Consider the following 15,963-nt stretch of genomic DNA (forward strand, 5'->3'; position numbering starts at 1 on the left):
GAATGACTGGTATTTAGATCAGTAAACGTTTTTAGAGTAAGCTGGTCAGAATAACATTTGACATGTATGTGAATAAGAGAGAAAGCAACATATCAATATACACATTGGAATAGTAAACTTGTTACAGATAAAATGTGTTTAAAATACATTTGTGCATTTCACAAGAACTAATGTTGATCCTGTATTAAAATTGAATAAGGAATTGTTTCATGATTTAGTGTTCCAAGGTTTTTGGCAGCAGGCATAATTTTGGATTGAAGTATTAGGATACATTGATTAGCTCCATTTTGTTTTAGAGATTTTTATTCTTAGCAAGACTAAGACACAGTGTTTAATCTACCAAAGCACATATTGGCTTGTCAATCATTTTTAAAAAGGCAATCAAGCTTCTATTAATCACGTTAACAATTAAAAAAAAAAAAAAAAATTATTACTCAATACTATTCTGAAATTTTCAGGCTATTCAATGACCAATAGCTAAAAAAAAAAAAAAAAAAAACGGAAATGACAGATTAAACAAAGATTATTGGAAATATTACAAGTATATACCTCAAATACCTCTGTATTTCGTCTACCCGATGTTACATTTTCAACAGACCCTATAAATGAATGTAAAAAATAATGTATACAAATTATAAAACATTCTTGGGGCCAATTATAAGGTACTTTAATGGGCTACCATGAACCACAAACATATGTCTGAATTAGGGATATAACGGTTATGATTCTCCCAGACCGAAACCGATATTTGCATAAAATTCCAAACCGAACGATACTGACAAATGATAAAACCAAACTAAAAAGAGATTTTTTTTTGTATTGGTCGTCTTAGAACTACGCCAGTGGCACTTTCAGATTAACATCTCTTAATACTTTTACTATGGTAACATAAATCAAAAGTTATGACAAGACTCACCTGACTGCCCTCAGTAGGAATAACCGCGGCTTCACACTTAGTCTGGGTGTTCACATGTCTAGAGCGGGTTTCTTTCCATGTTATTAAAACTATTTTTTAATGAAAGCTGCTGGTGGTAGTACTTGTACACACAGACATGCGAAACACTAACCTAACCCTAACCTAAACCCTTTGTTAAAAAAACTGCATCATAAGAAGTGAAAAGCTGATAGTAGAAGTTGGAGTTAAAAAATTAATTGAGTTTGTCGCATCTGTTAAAATTACTCTGTATATACCGATACAATATAATGACGCTAGACTGACTAAAACGACCAAATACAAAAGCATTGAAAGAAAATAAAATGTTAGTTGAGGTCCCGAACCATTGTGAAACTGGAGTAAGCAGTAAACTGGGCAATAGAGTCATATGTATTATAGTAACGTGCTATAATAAACCAGCATACTAAATGGAGAACTGTTTTTTGAGGGGGGGAGTGGCGGGCTTGGGTTCTAGCTTTAGTTTTTTGCTGACATAAATCTAGCTGACATTTCTAAGTGTTTCCTCATCAGAAACTATTTTAAAATGCTGCCACACACCAGTCACTTTGAAGCCAGCATGCTGATTAAATAGCTGCAATTTCGAAAAGCATGAGCAGCAGTTCTCCTCAGACGTGACTTGCAACCAACTGTGACCATGGGGGTACCGGGAAAATAATAATAAATACAGTTTAAAGTCTCTCAATAAATTATTTTATTGTTTTTACATTGTGTCTAATTGTATAATACATTGCTATGAGTAACGCAATTACACTGCATTGAGCTGATTTATCACAGTTAAAAAAAACAAAAAAAAACTTTTATTTCGGTTTTATTGGAAAAAACTGCAGATAAAAAAAAACAAACCCATCATAACAGACTTGCACCTCTAGTCTAAATACTTTTTTTTTTTTTCTTGACAAAATATATTATTTTGTGTTGCATATAATTTCGGGTTGGCAAAAGGTTCTGAATGTCTAGCCCTCTAATGTGTAATTATTTTTTTTCAGAACCAAATGGGATTCTTAATTAAAAGTTTTACTGCTGAGAATTTAGCCAAGTGAGAAATTATGACATGAAGTGAAGGAACCGAATCATGCAATTGTAATTAGTTATACATTGAAGAGTAGAGTAGAAAAGAAAACCATTTACCACGCCTAACTGGAATCTACAGCACATTTATATGTGATAATGTTCTCTATATTTTGTTTTCTTCAAGTGTCATGTTCAACCTTTACGGGGGCAGGGAGCCGGTCAGTCTTCATACCTACCTTATCAAGTAAAACCGTAGAGACCAAACCAAGACCTTCAGGGCAAGGCTAATCCAGTAACACACTGTGACACCAATCTCCTAATACATTCTACTGTTTATAATGTTTGATGATGGAATTAGTTTGTTCATACAAATGGTGCCACATTATGCAGCAACTCTTATAGGTGCCAACTACAAGGCCTTTATGGTGGTAGGTGTTCAGTGAATAGTGGGCCAAAGAGGCCAATTAACCTGTAAATTACCCTGCATGATTTTATTAGTTTTTAAAAACATTTTAGAAGACATTTTTCTGCATAATCCCTCGTGAAAGGGCCAGGGATACCCACCACCAGGTATTATGACAGAAATTAATGCAGCACTTACAGTCTTATCTCCGTGTGTTTTACTGTTTTCTACTGGCATGCTGCTGGCATTACATCCTGAGGGCGCAACCCTGGCAGCATTGTGTGCCAGCCTAGAACTATCCTGAGGTGGAGGCATACTCTGCAATGGTTAAGACACACAACAGCACAACATCAAACTAATGGGGTAAATGGCAGGTTAATTCAAAACAGTTAAACGTGCAGTTAAGAGGGGAACGGCAAATGCAAATGAGCAATTCAAACAAACTAGTGCTGAGACAAAACAGTTTTTTTTTTTGCTTGTTTTCAATATTCAGATGAATATTAAAATATTATTTCATGTTTAATTAGTTGACAAAAATGCATGTAGATGTGAGCTCCATCAAAGACATTTCTTGGCAGTAAAGTACACCCTGTACACCAGTAGTAACTCTCTTTTGTGTGCTAGAACTTGTTTTATTTACGTCAGCCTTTCGTGAATAAATTACAAAGGTCAAGGTAGACAGGAATGCGTTTTGTGATATATTTTTTGGTAAACTAAAGCATATAAAATTATGTTTCATACATTTGGCTAAAGAAAAGGGTCATTCTTGTTTTCAAATGTGTTTTGGATTATTCAAATATTTGTCCCGGCACTAAAAACTACGCTACACATACGTAGACACTCGTGCACAAAGTTAATGCAGTTTCAAGTCATGAGGTAGAAATTCATTGGCCACAACAAACTTTCATAAGAGACAAGTTGTAAATGCAACTGTAGCAAAAGCAGCTTTATATTTCATACAAGTACACTGCTTTGAGATTAGTTGTTGCAATGATTTGGTGTTAACACATTCAAGAAATATGTTAAATAGCAAAAACGTCATTGTCATAATTATGACAATCTATTTACTGTATATTGGGCAGCACCTGCCTCATATTTGCATTACATTCTTTGCTTGTGTAAGCGACGTCTGCAACTTTACTACACAGAGGATGGTAATCAAGTTAAATGCATTTGAGGTAAAAGCTTTATCGTCGTTCTTATTACCGACTTCTAAAAGTGAACGAGGACTTGTCTGTGCCTAGTCATAATGACAAATTAGTAACCTCTGCAGTAGGGTCCAGGCTTTCTGTAATGTATCACAAATTAAAACCTGTCATCTTTATAAAGAATAACTCTGTTTCATAGAGCCATACTAAAAGAACATGATGGTTTGCTGTAGCCCGTCCTACCCATAATCTTAACCCCTCCCCAAAGAGATTTTTTTTAATGTTATACAGTTTTTCCCCCTCATAGTATAATTACAGTTAAGAAACAACCTGTACACATAGTTTTTCACTGCATAAAAAGAAAATCTTCACAACAGAAAACTATTTAATTTGTACATTAAGCAGAAATATTATAAAAAATCACCTGCCTATACTTCTCTTGCAACAACAAACCTACAATTTTTAAACATGTCTTTAAACTTTACAAGTGCAGGGTGAAGCTTGTTTCGGCATATTCTGTAAATTGTGTGGAGTGAACGACATACACATTTTTATTTGTATTACCAAAACTAAACTGTCTCACATTTTTTCATTTTTATGAATGGCAAATTACTCTAAAAGTGGTTACTTTCCCACACTTAACATGTGGCAAGTAACTTTCAGTGAGTAAGTGAATAACTATTTTCTTCTTAATTTCATTTATATCATCATCATGTCCCTTAAAATCTACTGAGGATGCATAGCTCCATGACAAAGGTTTGACCTTAAACCCAGTGAAAAGTAAAGGGCACTGCATATACAGGATTGTGCTCTCCCAGATACATTAACATTTCATTTGCATAATGGGATTGTTACCTGTCCGAGGAGAGGTCTGGACTCCAAAGGGTTCTTTACTTTGTGCTCTTCTTTAACGGGCATTAACGACTTGAGGAACTTTGATGGCTGAGGTGATAATGCTCTAAATGGACTTGCGTTAAAGAAAAGGGGGCCTTCTTGCAGAGCACCTGAGAAACAAAGTGTGTTAGTTGCTTTAAAAAATGTGAACCTTTAAACACAGATATAACAATACTCTACAGCATTTGACGCTGTCTTTTTAAACACATACAGTATTTGACTTCTAATTGCCAAAATAACTGACCACTTTGGGACAGTATTTTTTGTCTGGAATGTCACGGGTCCACTCTCTTGCTGTGGATGACCAAACTTTGAAACAAATTTAAAATGATTAGTCCAGCTTTATCCCACTTGGTACAAAGGGATATTCATTGCACGATAAGCCTATATGGTGGCAGTGTCACTGTTTACCCTGCAATACAATGTTTCTTTTGCATTTGCACATGTAGTGAAACATATAGAGAAACACATATAGTGCAATCTTTTAAAAATGCATCCTGACTGTTTGAGACAGTCGTATCTCAGACACAGCACTTGCTCTAATGGTATCCAGGAAAAAGAACAAAAAACATTAAAATGAATGTTTTAGACACAAGGCATCCAGAAAGCGTATACATTGCCAATGTTACCTGTAGCATCTGCAGTCAGAAATCAGAATGTATGATGATTCTGATTGTGCCCCAAACCACTTGGGAAGACCTCATATCAATAATCTGCCCCTGTGACGTGACACATTACTGTATATTCCAAGCAAGTCTGACAATCCTACTCAAAGGCAGTTCTGATTAATTACTATAATCAACTCTCTCATTATTAATTCCACGCTTGCAGCAAAGAGTTAGCTTCCAAACCAAACTATTAATGCCGAGATCTGGAGCGCTCAGAGGGCAAAGCACCACATAAGCCACTCATTGTCTATGGTGAAGACAGCAGCACATAAAGGACCAACAGAAACTCATTTCTGGAGGAGCTGCTCTTTATCACAAGCACACTCATGAAAATGTATTTTGAAGAAATACATCTGGCACAAGCCACACATTTCATACAAACTGTAACAATGGTTTCAAGTGAGGTATTTTTGTATTTATTTTTACCAGTATTTTCTTTACTCTTGCGTGGGGAGTCCTTGGGCAGTGTGCCATAAAACGATAAGTCCTGACAGTTGGAAGAACAGTCAGATATGTCGAGTTGGCTTTCTGAGTGACCCTGTAAAAGAAAGACAAGAACGTATTCAGCAAAAGGGAACCAAATTCATCTCCAGACACAACTGAAGTAAGTTTGGTGGTCGTAACTAGCACACCGTCTGACCTATTCTGATATTCCCACCAGCCCAAATGAATAAAAGCTTCAGTGTAATAGTCTAAACTCTCACTAAATCCATTTTGGACAGGAACCAACTACATATGTTTTATTGTCCTGGCTTTAACCTTGGTTCTTGAAGAAAAACAGCATAACTTGAGAGCTGAGATTTGTCCACTATGGATAACCAAGATGATTTGTTTTGTCAGCTAATCCTGTTCTATCACACTTCTACACAAAAACATCACATTTAAGGAGGTCATTTTCAAAGTGAGTTATCAGTGTGATAGAAAAAGAAAGGCTGTCGTCTCCATATATTCCTAGATTGTGATGGATAACTTTACCCAGTGTCATCACATTGGATAAGCACCCTGCTGGTTATAACAAAATACTGAAGCATTTCTCTTAAAACTTTGCTGCCAAAGCGCTTTAAAATCAATCGTATATGATCAATGACCTTTCATGTCATATCTTGGCCATCCAATCACCAATCTTCTTTTTTTTTTTTTTGAGTGGGTCATAGCCATGCCTGAGGGCCATGTCTCCATATAATTGGTTCAGGGCTAGGATGGGTGGGACGTATATTATTATAATTACGAGGTTGTGTCACAGACGCCACCATTTTAGCTGTTCACTGCAGATTCATCTAGACACTCGTTCATTTAAAACATCTGTTTCTCTGGTTTTACAAATCCAGGAGTGCTGATCTACAACTCATTTGAAAGGTAAGTACTTGGACTAACTAGTCATCCTGTTTTTATTTTTAATTTAACTTTTTTTTTTTTTTTAAACTTTATATCCGCTTTTTTAAAAAAGCTTTTGGAGGAAAAAAAAGTTTCCACAAGGGAGGAAAGTATGACAAAACCTACCTTATAAGGGCACAGGCCAAGTCCTTGTGTTTAAACAGATATTAATCATTATTCTTTTTTAAAACAAACTAAAAGTACCCAAATATTTTGTTTGTTGTTGACTTTCACCCTGTGTGGAGTTTTGTTTGACTGGAGTTAGGAATAGTAAATAAAAATATAGTGAGAGTCAATGCAAAATCCTCATAAACACTATAAACAAACATGTGAGTGGAGGGCTAGGAGATAACTTTACAGATAGACAGACTACTGTACTAGCATCTGATCATTATTGTTATTTTTAATTATGTACGTATTTATTGTTTTCCTTTTTTGAAAATGTTTCTACTCAGGAGATGAACGGATGCAAAACTAAATACCTGCATCTGATGCCTAAGTAGCTGTTGGATCATTTTTATTATTAGTTTACTTTTTCTATGTCTTCTGTGTTTGTGTGTATGTGTGTGTAAAAGGATTGAGGGTCAATATTTAGCTGTTATGATTATTATTATTATTATTATTATTATTAGTTTACTCTGTTTCTGCAAATGATTTATTCTAGTTTTGAAAATGAAAATCTTGCTATCAAAGTTTTATAAGTTTCTGCTTTAATTAAAAAAATTGAATTACTCAATTACTCTTGTGTTGTATTTCTTTCTTTCTGTGACCTCTACACTCATACTGTTTCCAGTCTTTGGAAAGTCTTAGAGCTTGTTTGCGTTCACCATTTCGTAGGTTGTTTTTCATAAAACGCCATGCATCGTAAAACGCCGTGCATCTCTGCAACTGTACAAGATATTTAATTTCTGATTTCTGATTTGAAATCCTTGGAAAACTGCACAGCTCCTATATACGCTAGGTTTCTTTTCTATACAACTTGGAATGAGATCGAAATTGGCAGTTTTAAAAAATATTATTTATACATTTTTCAATATTTTTTGGATGGCGTGGCTTATATGAAAAAATACATAATACATTCCACAACAATATACATTATTTAATTGGAAACAACTACTTAATGCCTTTCTGTAGATATATTGGTTTTTCATTTCTGATTTAAGGTTGCCAAGCTACAAGCACTGAAACGCTAAGTGGTCACATTTATGCCCATATATGGACATCATTCTGCTTAGGCACCTTTTAATTTGATTTTACATTTGCCTATCAGACAAACACTACCTTGAAATCATCTTCATCACACCCAGAGAGGTCTAATCTGCTACAGGACACCTGCATACAAGGAATGAGGAGGATATGTTTAGAGTAAACATTTGTAATGTATTTAAATGTATTTAACAGAACTTTTCCTTTATCTGGTATATTTATATGAATTTTGTATATATATGCTTTGTTCTTACATGTTGGACATTAGGCGTGCTGATGCTTCTCCTTATATGCTTTCCTTTTGCAGAAAGTGCTTCTTTAACTGTAACAGCCTGTAAAAAAAAAAAAAAAAAAAAAAAAAAAAAAAAAAAAAGAGGATTTACATCCTTTCAATGAGAGCAAAAGATAATTTATTTAGTGTACTGCAAGGTACAGCAATGACCTCAGCAGAGAATTCTGAATCTCACAGTTCATGTTTTTAAACTAAACAGGTTTGAAGACTGGGCATACCAAAGATATTAACCAAACAAATAAAACAGATTCACAGAATTCAGATAGATTGAAATGTTGTATTTTCATCTGCTTCCAAAATTAAAAAGTGTCAGTCCTGTTTTAAAAACAGTCATCTGAAATAAGCAACCAAGGAGCACTTTAATGGTCACCTTCTTTGCTTCAACTCACAGATGATCTTTGACCATGATTGCAGGCTATTAGCCCTATTTGATATTCAGGCTAGAAGAGATTTTCTTTTACTGCACAATTTCACTAGCACTGGACAAGTAAGTAACATTTTCTTTACTCTTGCTATACCTGTCTCAGCCGCTCCAGGCTCAGGATATTCTCCACCTCCAGCACTCCTCGAGTATACTTCTCAATGTAGGTCTCTCCGTCAGCCGTACCCTCGTTCTCTTCCCTCGCTGCCATGAGCGCCAATGTCTCTCTGTCCTCTGTCTCCTCTGATGCCTGCATTTTCAAAAAAGCAGAATTGAAGTAAACTATATACCATCCCAAGCCACGATCTATTACCTTTTGTAAAGAAAGGACCAGCAATTATGGCCTGAAAGCCTGCTAACCATCCCCTTACATTTTGGTTGGTTTAAAGTAAAAATACAGGAATTACTTAACAGTTGAGAAGCAAATAACACAAAATAAAACTAAACAAAATTATGATTTTTAGAAGAAATGCCCTTTTTGTCTGTGAGTTAAGACAGGAACAGAGTAACTGAATGTGGAATAGAGTTCCAAAAGTTAGGGACATAGTAGGAAAACATCCTTTGCTTGCTTTTTCATCTTAAAGAGGTGCAGAAGGATTGCATCCTGTGAACACAAGGTCACGGATAATGACACTGGCTGCAGTCAAACACAATACCAACAGGCCCTATGAGAGCTTCCCCTCTCAGATCTAGGGGCTTAATCCTGACCTGAACAACCTCTACTTCAGTGCTGGGCCTCTTTCAAGCAGAGATGGACAATTGTGCTGAATTTGTGATGTAGACTAATATTCACTGGGGGCACAACTGAGACAACCAACCTCTCTTCACTGGTGACTTGAGCTGGCCTCAAAGGCATGAGAAACTAGTGAGTTAGCATGGTGTCCCACCTAGCCCCCACTGTTTACTGTTTTATTTTTTTTCTGTCTATACACATTATTGCACCATCATTATGTACTTCCTCAGAACAGAAACCATTGGTCATTCTACAAGCAAATAAAAAAGTGACATTTCTTGTGAATTAAATGAATGAAAACAAAAGCAGTTAATTTGGACATTTTTTAAATTTCCTCACCTTAGGTACATTCGACACTATTTCATATGTGACGCCACAGGAATAGAGAATGTTTTTCATGGATATTCTTCTCTTCAGACTCTGTGTAAAGCTCTAAAAAAACAAGTCATACACGAGGAACACAACTTTAGTATAATATATATTTTTCAAACACAAATGGTTGCAAAGTAAATAAACACAAAAGCACAAATGAGCAAACACTAACAATTTTAAAGCACAAGCTCAACTTCCTATAAATAAATGGAATTAAGGCTTCTTAAAAGAAATTACCCCACCCTGTAATAAACCCCCCCTTACAGTACAGTAGAGGTTTGAATTAGTCATGATTATGGCTTATATTTTCCCAGTAATTCCATTCCAATAACACTGATTAAAAAATAACCATTTAACCAAGTAACCAGTTAAGCAGTTTTTTTTTAACATCACACTTTACATTTGGTGCTGTCAATGGCTTTGTTGTTAGTTTTTTTTATTATAAAAAGGTCTACCAGCTCACAAATCCCCTCTAGCTTTCTGTTCTTTTCACAGAAAGCAACACTAGCTCAACGTGCATTTTTGTTTTGACAGGACTGAACCTTGAACTAGTCTATCTAGTATAGAGCATTTTGTTAAAGCATCACCATTTTCTATAACCAGACTGTTCTTACCTGCTTGTTGTAAACACTGACTGCAATCCTCTTCCTTATCACTAACTCCATAGCAGCAGGATGGCTAAGTTGAACTGTAGCCTTGACAATTAAATAGATTCGCTCATGTTGAGGTGTTATTCTGTTCAAGTGCACCGAGTCATGGATTGAAGAGTCCCAAGAAGCAACAGCTAACACCTGGCAGAAAAAAAAGCTAAATGTTCAGGATAATTATAGATATTATGTACAAAAAAGCTCTATATTTAAAATTCAACTAGCTAAGACCTGTTTTTTAAAACACTGCTACGTGTCCTTCAGATGGATTACCATTGAGACCTTACATTACCCTGGGTTTCACCAATGTAGCTAAAAACATGAGCACTTTGATTCACACATCCTCCCTCACTAAAGAGTCTGTAGTACCTCATCATCACTGTGCCCTATGACAGGCAAGTAGAAGAACTGGCTCCCGTGTTCCTTCGGTACAATGGAGTTGACTCCTGCCGCATGAGGTCCTGTTAGCTGTTCATTCGCTGTGAGGTCATCAGCTGTTTAAGAGATAAGGGAGCAAACTAGGTGTCAAACAATATTCACAGTGTTTGCATCACAATACTGAAGACCAAAAGCACTACACATCATTTTGTAGTACAAAATGGCATTTGAATGAAGATTAAATGTAATTTACAGTTAATATTAAAAAATGCTGCCCTTTCAACCAAACAGTCCATTCTTAATGATCATGTAGTGTGTCCAGATCATTTACTCCTGCACTTTTCCCTATTGTAGAATGTTTAATTATGAGGATCAGGAGAACCATCCACAAACCAGTTACTTTATTACACCCAATAGAATGATAGCAGATGCTTGCAAGCTACCAGGCAAACCCTATAGGTGTCTACTGTAGATCACGGAGCATCCGGACAATAAGGGTCACAGACATGGGCTCCCCTCACCGCTCTGTACACCACACGTTCATCCTTTTACAAGATGAGCTACTTGGGGACCCCCTAAATATCTTACCATAAATATCTTACCATTTAAATCCAGGAAGAGGACTGGAATATGAGCCTCCATTCCAGGGGAGGGAGCCCTGAAACAAAGGATAGTTATATTTTTTAATCGCACATCTTTTTGGTATATTACAGGAGGTCACTTTGATTTGTTGCCAGAAGTATCCCCAGTAATAATTCTAAACTTGACATAAAAATTACATTAAATGCTTAATAGTGTTACTAGGAGAACCATGTGTTGTGATTAACATTATCTTTGGTATCTTATTGCAACAAATGCCCGTACAAAATCTGATCAAACTTGTATATGTAGATGTTTTTAACGTTAAAATAAATAAATAAATAAATAAATAAATAAATAAATAATACTTCCTATTCACACTGTAGCTTAATTATATGAATGTGGTTCTCATTATGGCTATGGCAGCCCTTTTGCGTCAGAACCTTTGGGCAGTGGTTGAGGGTCTCGGCTGCTGACACTCACCAGCGTGCAGGTGCTCCTGGGATGCCACTGCCCGGCTCGGGCACCAGGACTGCATTCCTCTCCTCCGTCAGCCCCACCCACTGCTCCACAAGACGGGCCTCCCGCTCCACATCCTCGTCCGTTTTCTCTGTGGGTAAAAAGACAAAATATGATCAGGGTTAGATACTAGTCCTTCACCCATCCTGGGTTTCAGAACCTCAATTATATTATTTAAATGAGCAGGAGGCAGAAGTTTGAGCAATCAGGCTACTGAACAGGTCCTAACAGTAAACAGGTAAGACTGTGATAATTTAGCAGGGGTCTCATTACTCAAATTCCTGGCAGCAGGTAATTTCAATAATATACCTAAACAATGGGAGTTCTGAAAGTCAGGACTGCATTCAGGACTATTGTGAGCATCTAAACTGTATGATAAAAGTCCCCCAATGATTCATTTTTAAATCACATAGCTTAGTCCAGATCCAACACTGATAATCACAACAGACTGAAACTCAAGTTTTGACTAGCCAATAGGATTATGCACAGTACAAGACTCAATTCAAAAGCTATAAAAACAGACCTTGTTCTGAAATGGTCGTGGAGGAATGCTACATAAAAATCTTCTTTTTACTGCTACTATTTCTTGGTTTGTGTATTTAAAGTAATGGAGAAACAATATCACACACAGACATGCACTTTTTTCACAAACCTTGTTTATTGATGATTTTTTTTATTTGCTCATCCAGGTATTCTTTGCGTTTTATTAATGCTTCAGACCACTTATCTCTCACACAGTTTAAATCTTCCTCCTGGTGAATTACAAGAACAAAGGGGGCAACAACTGTTGACATGCTCCTGCTGTGTATCTTACTACAGGACTTATTATTAGGGGAAGGCAAACAAAAAAAAAAAAGGGGCAGTTTCTTCAACGATTTAAAACATAAAACTGGCTTGCAAAGGCAGTTCATTAGCAGCACTGCCTGTGCTATAAAGCTACATGATAAGGTATCTGTAATTTAGATAGGAGTTAATGAGATCATCAGTTAATGAGATCATCATTAACAATGTCACCATTTTATTCTCTAAAGTGCTGCCTTCCTTTAAATAGTTTTGTGGGGTAGTCAAGTGAAAGCAATGCAGAACATTATGTTTTGTTTTTATTAAACTGATAACAGGCTGTAACTTCATTGTACTAACAAATTAAAAAAAAAAAAAAAACATTTTAAACGTTATAGTTTGCAAACTATTACTTTATTGTACAATTAATTGGATTCTACTGGTGTGCTCAATGCCTGAACAAATCAGACCTAACTATTGATACAGAATCATCCAGCAAACGTACAGGCTGGTTACAAACTACACAGTACAGAAGAGTAGTCACAACTTCCACTGTGTCCTGTAGGAGGTGCTGTTTTTCCATCATTTGATCCATATGATGTTCAATTTAATTTTCATTTGCTTCAATTGCAGCAGACTTTGTGTTGTAAACAGCTAATCAATTTTACTGAAGTTTATTAAAATATATTGGCAGAATGACATGTTTTTAGGAAGACAGCCCTGCTTTAAAATTAATTCAATAATCCATAAAATCGCCTAAACAATTAAAAGTATAGGTTGCCCTCCCCTACATTGTTTTAATATTTTAAAAACAGAAATCCAGTATAACATTTTAATATAGAAGTGCACTGTAAACAGTCTTGTTCCTTTTGTCACAAAAATACAGAAAACTACCTACACCTCTGCAAGTATGCGCATAATCGTCTGTATTTTTATTCAATTAGAAGTAGTTAGGCGTGTAGGCGCTTGTGAAGAAGCGTAATTGTTAAATGTTTCAGGATTAGGTTCCCCTGTGACAGATTTACAATTATTTTCTCATGCAAATAAATCATGCAGCCATGCTTTAGAAACTGTGAAACATTTTTCTTTTAAATGTCAATGATGTAGCAGTGGCAAGACCGTTCTTCGTTTCTGGGGGGGGGGGGGGCCCCGGGGCCTGACTAGCTACATTGTCACATATGCTATACCATATACTACACTCCAACAAGAAACTGGACTGATAAATAAATGCAATACTACTGGGGTGGATAATGTTTTCACAACAAAAATAAGTTTCTGCAAAGGTAATTTTGCAAAAGGAATACATTCATATTATTTGGCATACCATGGACATATGCTTCATTAAAATATTTAGTGTGTATTTAAACTGAAGATGTTTTGTTAAAATATTCAGTAATACCACAATATTAAGTGAACAAAGGGGTCTCTAAAATGGCCAAACACTATTGTTCTGTATATATTTATCTGTTGCAATACAAGTAGGAAGGTAATGCACTGCATAAAAATCCATTCCCACCTAAAATCCGTCTCAAAACACTGGCAGGGTGTGGACAACTGACCTATTCTGACTCCCTACGAAATCCTAGTGAGCAAAAGCTGAGTTAATATGTCCCTGAATGTCTCTTAAAAAGGAAGTTAAATGCTCGTCACATTGTTTAAAAACTAAAATGTATCAATGATCATGACTGTAGCCCCAGTTATTTTGATCATTGCCTGTCCCATGTATGGATAGCTTGCCATTAGCAGTGCTGAGTCTCATGCCATAGTATCCATAGCAACAGCAGCAGTAGTCATAATACCTGGTAACTATCCATATCATCACCAACATCCTCTTTCTGGTAGAAGAAAATAAACTCAGTAAAAACACAAGAGCAAGCGATAAAAAAACACACACACACGCACACACACACACAAAAACAAAATTATATTGAATTGTATGTAAGGTATAAGGTGAACAATTTTTGCATTGACTAAAATGTAAACAAACCAACACCAGTTGTCACTAATATCAAGTAAAGACATTTACAAAGATTACTAAAAATTACTGTTAAATCATCTACAAATTACTTAAACCTTCTGAAAGTAAAAACTACTAAATCTAAGCAATCTGACTACTTAATATTTCAAATGACTACACAATACTTTAAAGATTACTTGTTTCCTATTTTTTAGCAGTACTATTTGTTCTTGACGTATGTGTGTATATTGTTTGAGTGCAGTGACTATGGTCTCACTCTTGTCAAAGGCTGTGACAAAAATTAGGGTTCATACTATTAAAAACAAAAAAGATGTCTGAAGAGAGTCATGTAGGAGACATAACAGCAATATCTGTTATCTCATATTGGCTCCCCTAATATTGGTGGTTTTAGATCAGTAAGACTACAGCTATGTAGGAAATGATAAATGTCTATATAACTAATAGATTTGAGGAAGTAAGGCTTGACAATGTGCTTATGTAAAAACTACTTCTCTATTTCTGAATAACATAATGGTACACAAACAGTATTAGGATGGTTTGGTTAATGGAAAAATGTATGTAGATGTAGGTACAAGGTATATGTACAAGAAATGATATGTTGTTATTTTAAATACATGTTTAAAATGTTACCTTTAAAATAATGCAAGGCATAATCTGGTAACAGTGCAACGTGTCTCACTAAAACTGCTATGTGTGGAAGCTTGAGCAGTAAACCTTCCAAGTTTACAATCCACTAAACTATAAGAAGCCAGGAAAACAAACATTGTGGCTTCATTACTGTAATTGGATTCTTATGGGGTGTTTTATTACCTTGCAAAAAATAGGAGTTTACCTAGTAAAACTTCAATATAAATACTAGTTTTTTTCTTCCCCTATGTACTGGTGTTACCTGGTAACTGTCCAAGGCCCGTTGCAGTTTAGTTGATCGAGCGGAAACACAGCCAATAGAAACTGAGAGAATGGCCTCCACCATGAGAGGCAGTGTGCCGGACTGTTGGACAGGCTTCACTGTGACCTGGATCCTACGAGAGTGACCCTGTGCAGGACACAACCACACCATCACTGCACACATACAAAAGTCCACAAGTCCACTGTAGTTGCATTATAATATTTGGCAGACAATGGTCAAATAAAGTAAACAAAAAAGCTTCTAAATACAATGAAATTACAGCAGGAGATGAAAATAAAATTGAATGCATACAAAAGCAAAACATGAACAGTTGTTTAATATGACTTAATAAATGACTCCTGACGCACACTCAGCCATTATAATGTGGCATCGTCACTGAACATCAAAGATTCCAACTGTAAAGATTCTGATTTCTGGTTAGATTTAGAACTATAAACCTAGGTTAATCTGGCTTTACAGTATTTTCACACAAACACACAGTATGGGTATACTTTCATAAACCTAATCTGAAAAAAAAGGGAAGCTATTTATTCCTGCAGATAAGGAACAAGAAACTGAGTGGGGTGTGGGAACTGACCTCTGTTGGAACACTGCCAACACAAAGACAAACTAAGCTTCCAGAAACAAAGTTTAGCTTCACACACACAATCTCTGCTAATAACTAGTGGCCTCATTAGTGTGTCTAACGATGACGA

The 15,963-nt window shown here is 35.9% G+C and overlaps 1 protein-coding gene across 3 annotated transcripts in view; it reads right to left on the minus strand.

The window, feature by feature from the left end:
* Positions 1 to 15,963, minus strand: part of LOC121313349 (kinesin-like protein KIF13A) — a 121,832-nt gene that overhangs the window by 5,538 nt on the left and 100,331 nt on the right. Inside the window, exons 25-38 of one of the 3 annotated variants that reach the window (XM_041245767.1) lie at positions 15,248 to 15,394; positions 14,180 to 14,215; positions 12,253 to 12,352; positions 11,565 to 11,691; positions 11,105 to 11,160; positions 10,494 to 10,618; positions 10,092 to 10,268; positions 9,445 to 9,537; positions 8,470 to 8,622; positions 7,914 to 7,991; positions 7,735 to 7,785; positions 5,506 to 5,617; positions 4,373 to 4,521; positions 2,568 to 2,687 (exon numbers count right to left, since the gene is read on the minus strand). In XM_041245767.1, the coding sequence (XP_041101701.1) occupies positions 2,568 to 2,687; positions 4,373 to 4,521; positions 5,506 to 5,617; positions 7,735 to 7,785; positions 7,914 to 7,991; positions 8,470 to 8,622; positions 9,445 to 9,537; positions 10,092 to 10,268; positions 10,494 to 10,618; positions 11,105 to 11,160; positions 11,565 to 11,691; positions 12,253 to 12,352; positions 14,180 to 14,215; positions 15,248 to 15,394 (1,524 nt within the window). The remainder of the gene's footprint in view (positions 1 to 2,567; positions 2,688 to 4,372; positions 4,522 to 5,505; positions 5,618 to 7,734; positions 7,786 to 7,913; positions 7,992 to 8,469; positions 8,623 to 9,444; positions 9,538 to 10,091; positions 10,269 to 10,493; positions 10,619 to 11,104; positions 11,161 to 11,564; positions 11,692 to 12,252; positions 12,353 to 14,179; positions 14,216 to 15,247; positions 15,395 to 15,963) is intronic. The other 2 variants (XM_041245768.1, XM_041245770.1) reach the window with 2 other exon arrangements.

This window comes from Polyodon spathula, chromosome 3 (assembly GCF_017654505.1).
Source record: "Polyodon spathula isolate WHYD16114869_AA chromosome 3, ASM1765450v1, whole genome shotgun sequence".
NCBI classification, from domain to species: domain Eukaryota; kingdom Metazoa; phylum Chordata; class Actinopteri; order Acipenseriformes; family Polyodontidae; genus Polyodon; species Polyodon spathula.